This window comes from Dermacentor variabilis, chromosome 9, assembly GCF_050947875.1.
Source record: "Dermacentor variabilis isolate Ectoservices chromosome 9, ASM5094787v1, whole genome shotgun sequence".
NCBI lineage: Eukaryota > Metazoa > Arthropoda > Arachnida > Ixodida > Ixodidae > Dermacentor > Dermacentor variabilis.
Window position 1 is genome coordinate 115434416 of NC_134576.1, and position 19651 is coordinate 115454066.

Sequence of the window (19651 nt, forward strand, 5' to 3'; positions counted from 1 at the left end):
CGGGACCTAACGTGCCCCCTCCCGCCTTTGAAAAAAAAAATTTTTTTTCGTCTGTCATCACATTTTTAAGGCACACATAGTTAACCGGTTAATCGTGTAAACATACGAGGTGTGTTTGACGTAGTAGTTCTGCGGAAACCCGCAAGGTGGAGAGAAGTAATTAATAAAAGGAAAATCAGACGTCCACCCGTTCGTAGCAATTGCTACAAAGGGAACTCATACGGGTTCCGCGAAAGCAAAGCCTCAGAGTTGAAGAAAAATTCGTCCTGGTCCGGACCAGGACGAATTTTCCCTTTATTAATTACGAGGTGTGTGTGTGCGTGTTCGTGTGTGTGTTTTCAGCTGCATCAAATTTAAAGAAATCGCTTGTGGCAGATAGCGCAGTTCTAAGTTCTAACCCTGAGCTTAAATAACACGATGATGCGGCCATAATTACTTGTACGAGAAATCAAAATGCTTAATTGAATAATTATACGGTTAGACTAATTAACTACATACCTAATTACCTTACAGTACATATTTCAACCTACGAACTATAGCCGATGAGTTCGCGAGGCGTATCCACTACGAACAAATTCTCAGGACTACAGCAGTTTAAAGGTATGAATCTTTAAGGTGTCCGACAAAATGTATTGGCGTTCCACGTATACTTTTGTGCTTAAATGCATCAGGCAGCGTTTTCATTAAAAAAAAAAGAAGTAAGTGTGCATCTTGATCGCAAATTTGACGGCGCATATCTCGAAACCGACGGTGACATCCTCAGGATTCGTTCCAAGCCCCTTGCAGTCTCACTAACTTCTATTCGTAGATTAAAATATGTGCCGTAAAGTAAATAGTTAAAAGTTAATGTGATTACGTTAATTAAGTTAAGGCGCGGTGAGATTGTTGTAAGGCACGATAGACTGGGCATATCGCGTAACTTGTGCCAAAATTTCAAAAAAATATACACAAGTTATGCATGTAACTGGACAGAATTGAATTCTAGTACGTGGCAAAAAAACCTCGATTTGGTTATGAGGCACGCCGTAGTGGGGCGCTCCGGATTAGCAATTTTGACCACCTGGGGATCTTTAACGCGTCCCCAATGCACGGGACACGAGCGTTTTTTTCTTGCATTTCGCCCTCAATAATACATTTCTGATATGGTATAGTCAATAATAGTCGCCATACTAACTTTCGAACTTTTAGTTTCAGCGGCCTCATCGTAACTGGGGAAATTGAGGCCAGCTCTCCGCAGAAGCCACATCAATTTTCGGAGCAGGGAAAAAAAAAAATGCGATTACCCGTGGAACGTGACAGCACGCCGGCTGCTCACGGCTCGGTGACATAAGCAGAACGTCGCCTCGACAGCGGTGCCGGCCAGTCCCACATATGCAGTGATCCCGTGTCGACGTGAAAGAGGTTCGTCGAAGAGCGGCACGTATTGGGCGGCGAGGAGTTACGGAGTCGCCATCTGGCGGGAGCGCCTCCCTTGCGTAGTATGAGGGATCACGCGGCGCGCTTCTCATAGGTTTCGCTTACGATCGACGCTCAATAAAAACACCACGCGGTAGCCCTCCTGGACATCTTTGTAAGTATTCTCAAATCGAGGGAAGTTCTTGACCGTCGATATAATATTCTTGGGCAAACTGAAAGCACAGAATCGTTTACAGACGCTATCTCTTTACCGAATACGTTCGGTGAACGCCACTGCGCGCGGTCGCCGCGATGGAGTCTCCTGAACCGGCTTCTTGCGTGAAAGGTAGGCAAACGCTGAGAGTAAACTATGTGAAATATGTTCTTATAGTGGACTGTCTGTATAACAAAATGGGGCATAACACAATGAAGCTTCAATGCGGCGATCGCACGGGTGCGCAGCGACCGAATGCGCGTCTGCATGCATGTCCGTGCACAATGTTTTGCTTTCGCTGTGAGCGCGTTTTCGCACCGTGCCGTGAGCTTCAGGCATTTGACAGCACACTAGGAACCATTGTTGCGTGGACGTTATCAGAATTGTTCAAAAATAATTTCGTTATAGAGACTTCGACGCCCACGGCGACTGTGATGCGATTTCCCTCTGCTTCTTTTTCGTATTAATTTCGCATTAATTCATAACACAAACATGACCATATATACCATACCTTTCTTTAATGCGCTTCTTAGCGCTCCTTTTCAATTCTAGTGAACTTGCCAGAATCTAGTGTCAACAAGTTCATAGACCTAATAAAGAGTCATGACATCAGCCGGGCAGCGGGCGAGCGTTTCAGAGCGCGTTTTCTGCTACTCGCCAAACATCGCGCAGAAATCTTCCTCGCGTCTGTGCTTGCTGCATACCCGAGTTGTAGCCGATGGCTGTCTGCCGGCTCTAAGTTTCGCCAGCCAAGCTTCACGCAGCTCCTTGCCCTGCAGCTACGTGTAAATAAGGCTGACACCGGGCTCCGTTGCGTACGTCCGGCACTGCGGCACCGAGCAGTAGCCTACCATGCTGCATGCCTCCAAAGGCAGCCAATACATATTATAGTACTTTCAAATGTTGTCAAGCAGACACCCAAGGCGGTAAAGCCTCACCACTTAATCAGAACCGCGGCACAGGAGAAACTTTAAACTTTCGTTTTCAGCTCGCTTCGGCGCTTCCGAAGCAGCCGACGCGGCCGCTGTGTCCACGTGATCCCTCATGTCACGTCACGCCGACGGTGGCGCCAGCTTTTCCAGTGGTGGAGCTCGGCCCCAATATGTACACACTGCCACATATTCTGTGACTCATGTTGGGCCGATGGTCTGTTTCGAACCCTAGCTGTCGCCTCAGTGCAGCGGGCCGATGCTCTATAACCATTGAATACCCGGGTAGGCGGGAAAAACGGTTAGATACAAACGTAGATACATACAAGCATGCATAGATGTAGCCCCGGAAAATGCGTGAAGTAGCCAAAGCATATGCTCATTAACGCATTAAAGGTGCGGTCCTGGACTGCAGGCTTCAGTAGACCTAGTTGCTTGTTATGTGTGTTTTGCATCCTTCTCCTGTTGTCATCGTCGCCCATCACACTCATATTTCTCTACCTCTTCCCCAGCGCAGAGTAGTTGGTGCCCCAGGCCGGCCTCTCTGCATTTCGTATCACTAAACTTCTCTCTCTCTCTCGCTTCGAAGCGTCCCGCAATGAACTACGTGCACATCCGAGGAAGAAGAAGAAGATTGTACTTAATTTCCAGCGCATTTGTTAGAGTCATTTGAACGGGTCGCCGAAGCAACTCTATAACGCGTGGTGAGCAGAAGGTACAATTTGTGTCGCTCATAAAGCCGCGAAAGAACGAAACGCAATGACGTTCGAAAATTTTCATTTTCAAAAAAGGCGCCTGCGGCGCCCGACACAAGTGTCGCGCAATAACAGAAAAACAAGAACAAAACAATGATGCGTGCTTATTTGTACAGTGAAATATGGTAGTAATTAAAAATAAAACTAATTACTTTAATAGACGTTTATAAAGCACGCTATGTCAAATCACAGAGAATAATAGGTGAACGAATATGCGGTACTGGTGTCGGTGCTGGGAAGCCATTTGCCGGAGGTGTTTCGTCTTCCGTGCGGTGCGCGTCTTGCTTTGAAAGTCCTTATCTGAGGTAAATTATCGGCTAAATGGTTGCCTTGTAGTTCGGTGAATCTTTAAACTGTTGCAGCGTAATCTAACCTTGTCCGTTTATGCTTTACTGATTGCGTGCGTTAGCACCTTGTGCTTTACCGGGGGTGACTCTCTGAAGGTCAGCAACGTGCTAGTTTCGACCATTCTCGTTTAGTGCAGCAGTTAGAACGGTCGCCTAAGTCCAAGCGAGGGTGATCTTGCACGAGCAGGAGACTGGTTACTCTGTTTTGTTTTTGAGGCCTAACCGTTCCCGGGTCGCGGCAGAGCATGGGTAGAACCGTGCGTTGAGCGCAGTCATGTGTTTGTACACTGCCGTTATATATATATATATATATGTATATCCCCTACGAGCATCGCAGATCGATTTTGTGTTGCCTAAATTGAGGGTTACGTGTCCCCCCTCCCCCCTATTGCTTTTGCATAAGTGCACTGCGCTGACGATAGTTGAAAAATTCCTCAGTGCCGCATTAGAAGGAAGAAGGCGATGTTGCTCACGTTAGCAGTCGTCACGAATGGCGTGGTCACCCTCTGTTAACCCTGTAATGCCTAACGTATTATATACGCTACGCCGAAATGCGGTGCCTCAATATGTAGATTTAAGTGCTGGAAACTTAATGCAAAGCCAGTAGTTGCGTTTTCGGTATGCTGTAGTGAAGTTTTAGCTGGTGCATAGTTCAACAAACCAATAACTAATTAATCGCTATACTAATCAAGTTCTAGCTCGTATAGTATTTCATAGCTTTGTACTCACACACACACAAGGAAACAACTTGTTCCTTTTTTTTAATGTGGAACCGTGTTTGATCATTGCAGGGTTTAACTCACTAACACTCACTGCATCTTAAATATCGATCTCTGTAGGGCACCTAAGTTGGAAAACCCCATCCTTTGAGAGCCAGTGTGATGGATGTCGGAAAGCCGTTCAAACCACAGCAATTGCGCAGCCTTTATATCGATTTCTCTCTCCTTTTTTTTAGCGCGTGGCATCATGTCGCAGCTGGCACGACCGCAGTTCCACGGTCTCCTGAAGAGCCACCTTCGGAAGCACATAGCCATCTGCCTAACCCTGAGTGCCATCGGTGGTGTTGCTTGGCGCTACCTGGTGGTCAACAAGCGAAGGCAGCGCTACGCAGACTTCTACAAGTACGAGAACCCTTTGCTGTACAGTGGCGAGAAGTTTGTGCCGTGTGGTTCTGCTTGACTTAATACATTACCGATTATGGAGAGAGAGCTTGTGAAAGTGGTTGGTTGGGGCACACTTCCAGTGATGGCTATACTTGTGTACAACTTTCTGTGGCAACATAGGGAAAGCTGCTGGGGCAGAGCTTCTGCATGTTTGTTACTGCACCAAGTGTTCTGGCAGCGTTGACGTTGTTCTGCTTCTTGGAACACATGCTGAAACAGAGTAGCTTCCTCGTGTGACAGTTCTGTATTTGCCCAAACGTGGACAAGAAAAAGCAAGAACATGAGTCTAGTTTAACGCTCAGTGGTGTAGATTGTCTTGCTTTGCTGTTTAGATGTCTGTGTTTGCTTTCTTTTCCCCCGCCTAGACTAATGCGGATGAGAATTTTTTTAAGGAACGCTCTTACTTGTATGCACTTTGTCTCTCTGGCTTTCCCGTAATTGCCACAGAGAGACCAAGTTTTTTGGCGTGTATACTATGGGCAGCTTGCGCTGAAGCTTTCCGCAGTTAATAGCAGTGCAATGACACTGTGGAACGCTTATTGTAAGGCAAGGGTCGCACTCGAACACAGCAGCACGAGTACTATACCGAGCTTGTGGTTTGGACTGAGCAAAGCTCTGTGCTTAACACTCAGATAAGCATCCCTTGGCATTTGGAAGGTCAGTTTTTTTTGTTTTTTTTTTGTTTTTTTTTTGCTGCCCTATTGGCTGGTGTCGGCAGCAGTGCTGGGATAAATGAAAGCGTCCTCTGGCCGGCGCCGGGTATTTAGGCTCATTCACAAAGGCTCCAGCAACTAAACCACACCTTGCCTTTCCTCTTGTGTTATCACATTCCAAAACACAGTTCTCGAGAGACTCTGATATATATATATATATACACACACACACACACACACATATAGAAGCTCACCTCTATTGTGATGTCATGGAAATGAGTGAACATAACTGGCTGCCGTGTTTATATGAATTTTCCAAGCTGGAGAGTTGTGTATTTGCCCCTATAATGTTACCTTGTAACACAATACTTGCCATGTAGTTAATGCAAAAACTTCCCTCTCCTTACTATTGCCAACACCTGAAGCATGCTAAAATCTGTGTTGGCGGCTGTGAGGATGTGCTTGCTGTTTGTTCTGCACTTTTTCTTTTTCGTTCTTAGGTAGAGGGGGTGAGGGTTACACATGTGTCAGGCAGATATAAGATGAATGCAACATAGAACCTAGTGCTGTGTTACAGTAAGAAATGAATATATGAAGATACAGCTTTCAAACAAGAGTTCAAAATATGGAAGCTTCAAGATAACTTATCAGACAGGAACAATTTGATGCCTAACTGTGTCTGTAATCGAATTTCGGGGTTTTAAGTGCCAAAACCACAAATTGATTATGAGGCACGCAGTAATGGGAGACTCCGAATTCCATTCAAATGTGTCTTTCCACATCTTCTGCCACTCGGAATGCATACTCCAAATGGGAGAGAGGCCACACGACAGTCTCCTATAGGTGTACAATGGAAAAATAGTTTAACAAGTGCAATATCATTGGCTGATTTGCAACTGCGCAACAGTTGAATGCCTAAGTTGTTTATCAAACACCAATAAGGCAGGTAGGTAGGCTTCATTAAATCCAGCTATTCCAAAGACTTCTCTTAAACACTGTGACTGTGCACAGATGTAGAAAATATTAATTGGGAGGCGTTCCAAATTGAAAACACTGTGAATGGTGCTTCAATGTACATGTATAGAAACAGCTCGAGTAGTGCAAACTGGCCACAAGCGGCGGACTTTGCGCTTGCGTAATCCAATTTCTTGCTTTCCTCCAAGACTGCAAAAGGGCACTTGAATGCAGTTTGGCCACAGCTCTCGTCTTCCAATTACTTTTGTCCACATCTGTACATCAAAAGTACTTCAGTCTGTTTATAGTAAGCAGTCAACACAAGCATCCAGACCAAAGGCACAAACCAGCATGCAGAAGAGAGTTACCGTACATTGCATCTTGAGAAACTTGATTGAGCTGCATTTGCAAGTAAACCGCTGAGTTTGAAATCCTGTCCCGCTCAGAAAATGAACACTGAAAAGGCATGTCATGGTTTGTCAACAGCGTTTTACTATTAATGGGAACTTTCCAGTAGGTGGCTCCAATGTTCCTGTTTCGTCACATTTGATGGTACTATTGCTTTTCGCATGACACTGCATCCCAGGCAACACCTAAGTCAAGCAGTGTGCATTCTGTCACTTCCTGTCCATAGGAAGTGATATCACCTGCAGTTATAGACCCAGAATATGGCACCTAGTTGATTTTCTTGTGGCTAACTTTCATACCATTACTCCAGCCATTCACCATGTGCAACATTCTTGGGATTTTACTTTTTTAGGAACTATGATGCAGAAGCCGAGTGCGAGAAAATGATGGAAATTGGTGTGCTACCGCGCTATGGGAACTGACAGTAAGTAAACACACCTTTTTTCTTTCTTGGGAGAGGGAAGTGAAGGGGGAGATAATATATTCTGCGTGTTTCGGGGACATGTACTATCGAGTTCGGTATGAGTTGCAACAAATGAGCCAGAGCACTCTATGGGTCAAGCTGGTGATGCTAACATGCGACGCACTTTGCAAAAAATAGAGGAGGTATTGCTGCTCTAGCAATGTACAACCTGTGTGCTTTCCATCATACACTTTCTTTGGATGTGTTGTGCCTGTATCTGAAGCAATAACGCAGCGGTCCATTTAGAAGTAGTGATGTGCCATGATACACACTATGCTAACCGGCTAACTAAGCAAGAGAAGGCAAGCTTCTTGGCATGTGAGCGTGTCATCGCTTCGCAGTGGGCTCCTTACGAGAATCGACAGGTGGACTAAGTTAATCTGTAGCTCTTCACATTAAAGGCCAACTGCAGTGAAATTCTGGAATAGATAAGAAGTCCTGTTTCAGATAATTTAGGCACACAGTAGCCTCTGTGGAAATCTTTACGCTTGAAGTGCGAGTGGGTGCTTCACAAAACCGTCACAAAAATTGATGTCTTACATGCCGAAATTGAAATAAAACGCCGCCGTTACCAGTAGCCAGTAGAGTTGTATGATTTAAACAGTAGAAAACCAGTGCCCAAGCCATCTGCTTCCCTTGCATGTATACCATTCTCGTGTATCAGCAAACAGTTCCTGCATGTCTGCTAGCCGCAGAGTTAGTATACTCTGCTAGCTGCTCTGTGTATTGTGCCCATGCCGTTGCGTGCTCGCATTGTTTTAATGCGAAGTATTCTCAAGAGTCAAGTTGGTTTTCTGTATCTGGTTGTCTACGTTGAACAAGCAGAGCCTCAACTAGTTATGTCTCCGCTCGAAGATGAAGAGCACTTTAGGGTTACCAAGCTAAAGACAACAGTATTGTCCCGTGTAATGCGGACACTATCCACATGTGGCACAGTTACACTACATTGGCCAAAATTTGGCACTCTTCAGTCTAGCATGGCTGGTGTTGGAATAGAACATGTCCTATCTTATGCCGGATCCACTGGAGCAGAGTGCATCGCATGCTAGATTGGCTGACCAGTAGTATGCTGGCCTATATATATACAGTTCAGGTTCACTGAAGCTAGCGTGTGGAGTTTGCACCTTTGACAAACAGCAAAGTGCTTACTAGCCGTGCACTTGCGCTGTCGCAATAATTGATTGCCTTGCTGCTGCAGGCTATGTTTAACGCACTGAACCATACAGAGGATAACATTTTAGCGATTTTAGCGTCTCCGGCGTGACGTAATCGAACTTCACCGGAAACACTGGAAACACCGGAGTGCATCCATGTCTTTAACCTGGTTTAACGTTAGCTACCTTAGGAGTCGACTGATCAGACTACTGCCGTATATTGTAAAGGATGAGAAATAACCGAGGGTCGGCACGGCCGGGCTGGAGGGGTCTACCCTCTAGTTCGGCTGTGGGCCTGGCGCAAAGTGTGTGTAAAGTCACGGCCAGGCAGGCCGGACTCCAACCGTGGTAAAGTTTCAGCCGTTTCACTCCAGCGGCATCACATTCCTGCACGGCTTGCCGCCATACCTACATCATCCTCACTGCATCGCATTCTCCTTCATGACAAATGCAGCATATGGCTCCTGCTGACAGTGTTTCTGGCACTGTTTCAGAAAAGTTTTCGTTAGTCTATTTTGACGCATCCGATGCAGAAACATGCGGAATGTCTCGAAGATGATGCGCTACCGGAAATGGCCGCTTAAGAATATCGCCTATTAATGCAACTTAACTTTTGGTGCACTATTGCGGCTTATAGTAGTACTTATAGTCATGCCAAGAAAGCGTTTGGCAAACAGATCTTGCATGGGTAAGTCTGTGCTTGCGAAATGCAGCCTGTGCAGCTTCATTAAGTGCAGTTTACATGCTTTGTGCATGTTGGTTGGTCCGCGTCGCACTTCTCTGCTGCGGTGCACGCTTTCACCCTGAAGGCTGGGACAGGAAAGATGTGTTCGGCCTGCCTCTGCTTGTACTGCACAGTCATCGCTCATATTTGAGTGCGTGTTTGAGCACCCAATTGCCATGCAACGCATCGGCATTCTTGGAACACTGCAAATCGTGTGCAACAAGAAAACGTGCTGAGAGAAGCACCCATCAACCTCCAAATGTTGAGCATGCGGGACGCCTCGGCACGTAAGTGCCACTGAGAAATCAGCAGTTGTGTACGGTTCTGGGACTTTCGCCATATCCACATCACTACCACTCACTGCCAGCTGCACACATCATCTGCTTAGGCGGTATTTAAAGGCTGTTAATAGGAAAATTAGACAGTTAACAGCTTCGCAGCTTTGCCAAGATTACATTGATAGTATATGCGATAGTATATGCTAAGCATCACCCAGGTGAATCTACTTGCAGTTGGCCTTTAAAACCCGTAAGTTATAATCTCAGGCCAATTGAGAATAAAGTGCAACGACATCCTGTGGTTCTGTAGAGGGCTCCTCGAAGAATACAGAACACTTTAAATTTAAAGCACAGCTCTTAGGTGCCCCCAATCCTGCAACAAGTGTCGTCGTCCCTCGGCGTCCTCGTAACCGAGCGAATGAGCACAGCAAAAGGATGAGAGTGAACTGGTAGCGCGGATGAAAGACAGCAATAGTGAAGGGAGTGTGAAGAGGAAAGCGGAGGAGCAGTGCGCAGTGGAACCAGTGGGCGGAAAATGAAAGACTGCTTTTGCGTCAACGATAGCTACGAGATGGCGCAAGAGTAGCATGCGTTGCTTCATGGAAACAAAGCGCTGCATGAGCAGAAGTCTGATTGCGGCGGCTGCTGAGAATCACACCCACATGTCACCCACGCGCTGCCTCGCAATCACCTGATTATCGAAGCAGTTGTGCGACACTTCGCTCCGTTGCAGTGTGCCACAAGAGAGACTGTCTGTGTCAGCCAATATATCGTGAAATGAAAACATGTACACAGCTGCACTCAACTTTTACATTAGGGAGTACCGTAATCGTCCGTGAACTTACATAGATTATATCTTGAAGGTCCCTTATCGGGGACTTTACATGAAGGATGGGCAACAAGGAATGGCAGAAATAAGTACATTGGGCATGACTTGGGGCATCGGCCTCTTCGAGAGCAGCTTCGGGGATTAGGAATACTATAGGGCAGTGGCGTAGCTAGGTCGTCTGGCACCCGGGGCCCATAAGTCTTCTGTCACCTCCCTCCCCGGGTGTAGCCGGCGGAAAGAGGGGTGTCTTCAGAGGCATATGACACCCCCTCCCCCCCTCACTGGCTCCTTGCACCCGGGGCCCACGGCCCCCCGGCCCCCCCTGTTGCTACGCCACTGCTATAGGGTCCTTCGTTTTCGGGTAAACCTCCCATGGGTAGCCCAGTAGCTGTGGTGTTGTATTGCTAAACTCGAGGTTGCGGATTCAATCCCGGCCATGGCAGCCACATTCCGAGAGAGGTGCAGTGCAAGAACGCCTGTGTACTGTGCATTTGGTGCACATTAAGGAACCGCAGCTGGTCAAAATGAATCCGGAGCTCTCGCTCCCCTCAGGCATACTTAATAATCACATCGTGGTTGTCGCATATGAAACTCCAGAATTTCTAGCTTTTCATTTTTGGGTAAAACCTGCAGGGTCTCGCGCATGCTCTAGGGACAGAGAGGAATGACAACACAGTAGTGCAAATAATCGCAAGAGCATTTATTGCGCCTTTCATACACTAATGCCTGCTAGCCAAATTGCTATCCGCAGAACGTGCCAATGGGCACGCAAGAAATCTAGGAAGTCTGACTCACTGCGACTGGATATGTTCGCCCCATGCTGGACCAGTGCATGGCCGTTCAAACGATCGTGCTCGTCCATTCGGGTGTCCTGCTCCTAGGCCTCGTGAGACACTCACAAAAGCATGGATCGATACACGCGTGTAATGTCTGCACCGCTTTCCAACCCCGAGCCAAAGAGCAAGAGCTCACTCCCCCTCGCGGCCATCTAATCCCGCCATTAGGCGGCGTTAGCAGCGCAACACTCACACCGTCTCTTGTAATATGTTGCAACTACACGACCGCTGCTGGCACTTAGCTACGGGGAGAATCCAGATTCCAGGAGATGCAAGAGCCATGTGGGGAAAACATCAGGGGATGTGCGAGAGTCGAGCATCCCCACATACCCAATAATTCCCAATTTTTGCATTCTGAATAAGATTTATGAAAATTGGGTTAAACCCAATTTCCCCCTGGCATTCACCCCAAAGCACATATTCTAAAGGATGAGTTTAAAGGATATTTACTAGAACGAAGCCCCGAGAAGAGCACTCGTGTGCTGACCTACTGACAAGATGCCACCTCCCCGTTACCTCAACCTAGCAAACATGGCGTCTACGTTGCTGTGTATTGTGAAGTTAAGAGGACGTTTTCCTGACTGCAATGTGTGTTCAAAACTGTGGCAGGTACAGGATGGATACAGAAATGATGAAAAAGCAAATGTATCTAAAGAACACCTTGTAATTGTAAGCATCGCACTTCTTGCAGAGCATGCTCGTGTGCACTATTACTTTCGCTTTCTTTCCTTTTTTTAAAGAAGTGCAGAGAACATTATTAAGCAAGAGATCGCCAAGCGCACCTTTTTCTTTTGTTTAAGCAGTTTGTTTAAAAAGTGCTAACAGTGATTGCCAACAAACATTTATATAACACAAGTTTGTTGCATAACTTACGAGCAACTCTTTACAAGTACATATATCATCCTGTTATTTCGCTTGTTTAAATAAAATGTGTCGAAAAGGGGAACATTGCCAGTGCTAATCGCTTGAGAAAGTTACCAGGAAGACTCTGGCTGTGCCAGCCCCAAAAAATCCCTATTTTCCCCAGTTTCCCTTTTACAGCAAAGGTTTTTATGGCTAGGTTCTGGCAGATCTAGTCTCCGTGGACATAGACCAACTATTTTTCATACATGGGCTGAGCCCAAAGATAGTGAACTACCGGGCTGACCCGCAGACGTGAAGCAGGCATTAAGCACTCTCCATATGTGGCCTGATCCCGAAGATAGTGAATACCGGGCCGACCCGCGGCGAAGTTCAAGTAGGCGTTAAGCACTCTCCAAACGTGGGCCGGTCCAGAAGATAGTGAAATGCCGGGCTGACTCGCGGCGGAGGTGAAGCAGGCGTTAAGCACTACCCATGCGTTGGCCGATCCCAAATATTGTGCAATACCGGGCCGACCTGCAGTTCGCCAGTAAGCGGCCCACATTCACAGCTTTGCTGGTCACCCTTTTTCACAGACTGGAAACGCACTGAATTTTTAAATGTGGTACAGGATTTTAAGCCCCATTTAAAAAAAAAAAAGAAACAATCCCAACAACAAAGGGCCCTACTTCTAGACCAAATGGAGCATCAAGCAATCGTACACACCGGTGTACTATGTGTACCTTGACTTACAGTGATGCACAGTTTTTTATTTATCCCTTCGTCCTTTGTAAACTAGTCATCACTGCCTTGAGTGTGCATTGATTTAATGAAGCACGTTTATATTAATATTTTATTTAAAGAAGTGCTCTTGATTCCCCACACATATTCATGGTCTAATGTGTTGATAACCTCGAAGCAACGAAGTCAACTGTACGCCTTGCTCAATTTAACAATGTTTATTTATAAATGTAGGAACATTGTGGGGTATTCCATATTTGAGTTCAGGTGATGAATGCCATTTACCTGTTAGTCTGCCATTCCCATGAAGCAACACAAGATGCATTCAGCGAGCTTTCTGTCTACAATAAGTGCATATAAATGCAACAGTTACGTCTTTTGCAAAATGGCGTTATTCACACAAGCTAGCTTAAAGTGTTTTTAATTTTTAAAAATGTCTAGATTTGAGGAAATACTTATTGTCGGATCCTATCGACTTTCTTAAGTCAAAGTTTAACTGGAGTTGTGTTAGATTTTTGTCATTACAGTTAACCTCAATATAGCAAAGTAAAACTAAAATGTTTCTTGCCGATATGAGCATGTAACGAGTATGTACTGAACGATTATCATGCAACGGAGTTATTTTCGTGCTAGATACAAATTTGTTATAATAAGCTTTTACATTTGTTTGTCAGTCTTTTGCACAGCCTCCCTTTTACAGCAACTTGATTCTTTATTTGCAGGGCATCCACAGCTGTTGTCATCCACTCCTGCTGGCGGGGCCACAGTATGGTGTAGATAATAAACTTATCACGTCAGGACCAAGAGTTTCGTTTCCTTTTATAGAAGCTATTGCAAAAGGCACACGTGCAGCCGCCATGTCTCAGTCTCCCAGTTCTAGGAAAATGCACTTCAGCAGCATACAGTAACATTCGTACTGAGTCATGATTTATCATAGTTATGCAGCAGCACAGTGAAAAGCGTATATTAGATGTCTTGTTGGATGCACCCTGCCTTCCTAAGCGGCAAAGTGTCATAGAGCGTGTGTGTGTTAAAAAAAAAAGAGGAATTAAGGTCACTAGTCAAGTAAAAACATTTACACTTTGGAACCCAATTCTGCTTAGAATGCAGTGAGCACAATGCAGTGATTGGTTCATATGTTTACTTTTGATTTTCTGTGGACTGTTTTTGTCTTATGAAGGTTGCCGAACAGTTTGTAACGCTGTAGCATGCGACATTGTGGGGCAGAGATAAACTTGGGGCTTCGTACCATGCACGCATTCTGCTGATAGTGTTAGGTGTTGCCTGTACCATTGGTGCTGTTTTGAGCATACATGTGGCAACACTAAACCGTAACATGTGATGTAGTGGTTGAAGTTTATCCGCTCACTATGTTACGTGCTACGCATACGATGCTGTGTTGGCTGCGTTGTGAACAAGGAACCAGTATGCGTGCCAAAATATCAAATTTTACTTGGGCAGTGACCTTAATTATTTGCTTTTTGTAACATGCCACCTGACCACAAAAGCTTTCATCGAACTTATGGGCATGCATGCCACAGGCTTGTGTTTACATAATAGAAATTACCTTTCCAAAAATAAATTCAATTCGCTCATTTAATTCAAATTTTTCTGTTTGTGCAGCAGATAGCATCTGTGTAGTTACTTTTAGTGTGTCCCTTTTTCACACATTAAGCAGACATTCCTTACAATCAGAGGCGCCATCTCAAAATTAATCCACTTCCTAAAAACATGCACCCCAAATTACACAAGGAAAGGAGGGCTGAGCGGTCCAAAGCCCTACATCAGAAATTCCACGCCTTCAAAGACGTAGTCTACGTCGGCTCAGCAGAATACATAGAACGCAACTGTGTGTCCCTTGCAGTGGTGGATTCCTCAGGTCAAATACGCGCTGGTGATTCAATCCGCACCAGAAGCTCTGAAACAGCGGAGGAGGCGGCTATCGATCTGGCAATAGCCTCTACACATTGTCATTACATTATTAGCGATTCCAGAGCAGCAGTATGCAATTTTGCGGAAGGTCAGGTCTCGGCTCCCTTAAAACACATACTAGACACCAACCAACACCCACGACCAATCCAGATCATTTGGGCACCAGCACACTCCTCCCTACCCGGCAACGATGCCGCCCACACCGCTGCTCGAGGACTCGCCAACCGAGCACCCGGATGGCTCACGCTAGGATCAGAGAGGGATCGCATGGTCAGTTATGAGGAAATAACTCAGCACTACAGGTCAGCCAGGGCAGTGTACCCGCCAGCACACTAATCGCTTAACAAGCGGCAAGAAGTAGCTTGGAGACTACTTCAGACGAACACCTACCCCAACCCCGTAGCCTATCACCTACTACCCGGACCAATACCCTAATACATGTAACCTTTGTAAGAGAAAAGCGGATGTGTTCCATATTATGTGGTCGTGCCCAGCAGAAAATCACACAAATCTCGATATAAGTAATACTGAGCAGTGGGAGGCCGTGTTGCTCAGCTCCGACCCTGACCTGCAGGCCAAGGTCATCAAAAGAGCTGAAGAAGCCGCCCAGGCGCTTGTGGCTGCCTAACAAGTCATCTGTCAATACCTTGTTTTCAAATAGTCTTTACTCGCTCACTCACTCACTCACACATTGTTTCGCACTGTAGTAGGTCATGAATCGGCGTACTTGAGCCATTAATGCTGTATCTACGCTGGTAAGACTAGTTCCTGCTGTAAAACGAGGATTGTGCTGGCAAAAGTCATCTTTAACAATAATTGATAAATTCCCAAAATTTGTGGACGAGTGCAAGGCACTCCTTGATGGGCTGAAGAGTGGCCCCATGGAGGACTTGCCGTATTTACTCGCCTCTAACCTTCGCATTTTACAGCGAAGATGCTAGCCTCTGATTGGTTGAGATTTTTTGTGGCGTGCTTACCCAAAGACAAACGGCAGCTGGAAGGCTTTGTCTTTGAATTTTCGTGTAATAGAATGTTTTCTCGTATATTCGAATTACTACAATCTAATGCTTTCATGACTGCAGGTTGTTTATGTTGTACTTTACGATTTTTCTGACGCATTTTACTTTGAGAAATTAGTTACATAACATATTTGCGCTAGGTGGAGGGCCTACAAGAATGATGTATGCTGTGCTAACGGTACTGCCACCTAGTGGCTGCGGCCACTAGACGGACCTCAAACAATAGCTGGAAAAGGGCTTTGTCTGAGTTTCCACATAACAGGTTTACATTTTCTCGTACATTCGAATCACAATCTGAAGCTATCGTGTCTGCTGTGCGTGTAAGTTGTACTTTACGCATTTTATGACGCAATTTACTTTCAAGCATTCATTTAGTTCAATAATGTGCTTGGCGGAGCTAGGGCGCGGAAGAATGAGAATATATATATATATGCAGCACTTCCGCACACGTGCGTGCATGACGTGTGCCGCTTGTGGTGGTAGTGCCGCTTGTGTAACTACGTGTAACGTCATCTAACGTCAGCGACAGTTTCGCTGTATATCCACTTTCGTAGGGTGGAATGGGGCGGATTTTTCTTTCCTTTTTTTTTTTTTTGCTAGGAAAAGCTACTTGAGGTGACATGCACGGTAGATTTGAGCACGAATAATTGCAATAGTGAAAAAGCTATCGTTTATGGTTGCTGGCATATTTCTTTTCTTAAATCAGTAATCTAATTATTTTCTCAGCACTTGTCTTGACTTTTCATTAACACAACTCATTAGTCAACCAACACGAACCACTTAAACTTCTGCCAATATACTAGGCTTAGCTTTAACTAACGATCCTGATATATTTTTCTACATAACGCATGAAGGTATCACTGACCATAATGTTATCACTTCTTGCATCAACTTTTTTTGCTATCAAAAGGACACTTGCCAAAAAGAAAAGATGTTCGGGTAAAGCCAATTTTAACATAATTAACACAATATTAACAGCTTTTTCTGATCAATTTCTGCATGAGTTTCATGCACGCTCCATTGAACAGAACTGGGTCCTCTTTAAAACCACCTTCAGTCACATCGTCGACAAGTTCATTCCTATGTTATCCATTTCCTGCAAAAGTAGTCCTCCTTGGTTTACCAACAAGCTTTGGCGGCTCAATAACAAGAGACTATAGAGGCAGGCCAATCTCATTGGTCTCACGAGTGCACATGACAAATACAAAGCATGTGAAAAGGCTTATAAGGCAGTGCTAAAATCTATTCATCGTACCTTTTTTTTGCTCATGACTTGTCACCATGCTGAAAAATAATACTTGTCGGTTTTGGCGTGTGGTGAACCCTAGAGTTCGTGCTGACACCAGTCTTACTGATTCTAGTGATATTCTTATCTCCGATTCAGATTGCTCTCAACAATACATTTTAACAATTCTCACTCATGGAAATGTTAACTCATTGCCTACATTAACGGTATTAGATGGAATCGCTATGCACAAGGTAGTCATCGGTGAGCTTTGTTTTATCTTTACTAACCAATCTTAAAACGTGCTCTAGTGCCGATCATCTAGGCTTCAATAATAAAGTTTTAAAGAATAAATCACAGTTTTTGTTCCATGTTAACCGCTCTATTTTCCCAGTCACTATCAACTGGCTGCATTCCTAATGTATAGCGCATAGCTAAAATAATACCCATTTTTAAGTCAGATGATCGTGCTTCTCCACTTATCATCTCATCTCCTTAACCGGCACTATTTGTAAATTACTCAAACACATCGTACACAGACAGGTCATCAATTTCCTTGAAGACCATAACATTATTTTCAAGCGTCTGCACGGTTTTCGCAAGGGCTACTCATGCGACACCCAACTTACCGGATTTATTAAGGACATACATGTACTAATAAACGCTGGGTTTCAAGTTCACGCAATATTTAAAATTTTTTTAAGTAATTTGACCGCGTTAAACACTAGAGGTTGTTACTTAAACTTTTACAACTTAACATTCGCTGAAATATGATTGTATAGATCACAGATTTTTTTCTCAGCTGTGATTCACTTTACATCAGTTAACAATTCTAACTCATGTTATGCTTACGTCACATCTGAAGTTCCACAAGGTAGTGTACTTGGGCCTTTACTCATTCTAATCTATATTATTTACCCAGTTGCACGACGTTAAAAATATGACTATTCGATTGTGTAGTTTACCAATGTGTAACACGTAATGCTGATTGCCACTTACTATAAACTGACCTAGATGCGATATGTGCATGGTGTTCTAATTGGTTAATGCCATTAAATATTTCAAAAACTAACCTCATGTCTTTCACCAATAAGCCACGAAACTCAACCACCTACTCCCTTGATAACGACGCTGTAGCACTCACCACAACTTACAACTACCTTGGTATCAATCTTCAGTCAAGCTTATCATGGTATAATCATATCAACCTTACTATTGCCTCCACTAGCCGTACTCTCGGACTTCTTAAACATAATTAAAAGAAGCCCCAATGCATATTAAAGAAACTAGCATTCACCACATTAATCCGTCCCAAATTGGAATAGGCATCTGCCATTTCTGATCCTTAACTAAGTTATATCATCAATAATATCGAAGCCTCGCAAAATCGTGCTGCGCGATTTATTTTTTCAGATTATTCACGTTACACCAGCGTCACCTCATTAAAGAATAAAGCTGAGTTGTACAACTTATCACTTTGCCATAAAACTTCCTACCTATCACTTTTCTATAAGGTTTATCACCATTCTTCACCTCTTTATAATTTCTTTCAGTCACTACAAGTTGTCTTTCCACGTTGTGACCATCCATATAGTCGAACGCATTAACTGCTAGTTATTGCATTGTGCATATCCATTTTTACCGTGCACATTAACTGAATGGAATGCCTTACCATCAGACATTGCCACTGAACCCAACTTAACTATGTTTCAAGATCTAATTCGCTCCCGTCTTGCCACCTAATCTTATTTTGGGACTTCACAGTGTTTCTTCTCTCTCTTGTGTGATGTCTGTTGAGGTTTGCTTTTCATTACAGTTACCTTATGTTCTCCTAATATGTACTAATGTTTTCTGTGCAATATTTGTGATTCATCTTGTATGATGCCTATGCTTTCACTCTATTATTATTTCATGCTTTTTTTTTTGTACAAGTACTATGTATAAGTACAATCTGTGACCAATGCCTGCCCCCCCCCTCCCACATGTAATACCCTCGTAATTAGGGCTTTTGGGGGTATCTTGGATAAATAAATAGATAAATAATTCATACGCACGCCGATGCGGGGGGTGCTCTTCTGCTAAACGAGGTCGCCGCTGACGTCGCTTTTATGTTTCGCTTGGTGGCGCAACCGACCACCCCGTTCCGAAGGGGATGCTCATAGCATTCATCCACCCATGCATCCGTCTGCTACTCTTCGGGTACAGTGTACTGTACTTCGGGGCTTTCGGGCGGCGCTGGTACTAGCCACCGTAGCGCTGGAATGAGAACGGCTCCGGCCGGCTCCTGCTACCACGAACGGAGTGCATATTTGACGACTTCATGCTTCGGTATCACAGCACTGTGACGGGTCGTTTCGCTCCTAAGCTGAGTGCCCGAAACTGGATTAGGTCACAACCACTACATCGTTTTACCTTTTCGTATAGTTTTTGCAGAATTCAATATTTTCCTTGTCCAATTTGTAACGCGGGCTTAATTCTCCGCGCATTACAGCTGAAAACCATGCAGCGTGCCCGTTCATGAACAAACTGATAACCGCACGTTCTAAAGCTTAGAGTTGCCCCGTGAGTTCATAAAGCGAACTGGCACGCACACTACTTCGCTGCACACATTTCTTTTGCACAACCGTTACATGCTGCCACTGTGCCATGCGAAAAAAAAAAAAAAAAAACTATACCTTGGTATCTTGAAAAAGATCGCGAGTTAGATCACCTTAGCGACGAATTTTAGTGACACAAAGCAGTGAAGTTTTATTGCATTGGGCAACTTGTTGCAAGCCTTCAACTCCCGTCGA

The 19651-nt window shown here is 44.7% G+C and overlaps 1 protein-coding gene across 2 annotated transcripts; it reads left to right on the forward strand.

The window, feature by feature from the left end:
- Positions 1-3498: 3498 nt before the first annotated feature.
- On the forward strand, positions 3499-13483 carry LOC142557327 (cytochrome c oxidase subunit 6C-1-like). Of its 2 annotated transcripts, none has more exons than XM_075669079.1 (4): positions 3499-3598; positions 4596-4761; positions 7171-7242; positions 13406-13483. In XM_075669079.1, exons 2-3 carry the CDS (start codon positions 4607-4609, stop codon positions 7238-7240), a joined length of 225 nt encoding a protein of 74 aa, XP_075525194.1. In that variant the 5' UTR covers positions 3499-3598; positions 4596-4606; the 3' UTR covers positions 7241-7242; positions 13406-13483. The 2 variants fall into 2 exon arrangements, with proteins under 2 accessions (XP_075525194.1, XP_075525196.1); XM_075669081.1 differs by lacking the exon at positions 3499-3598 and adding an exon at positions 3625-3736.
- The last annotated feature ends 6168 nt before the right edge of the window (positions 13484-19651 follow it).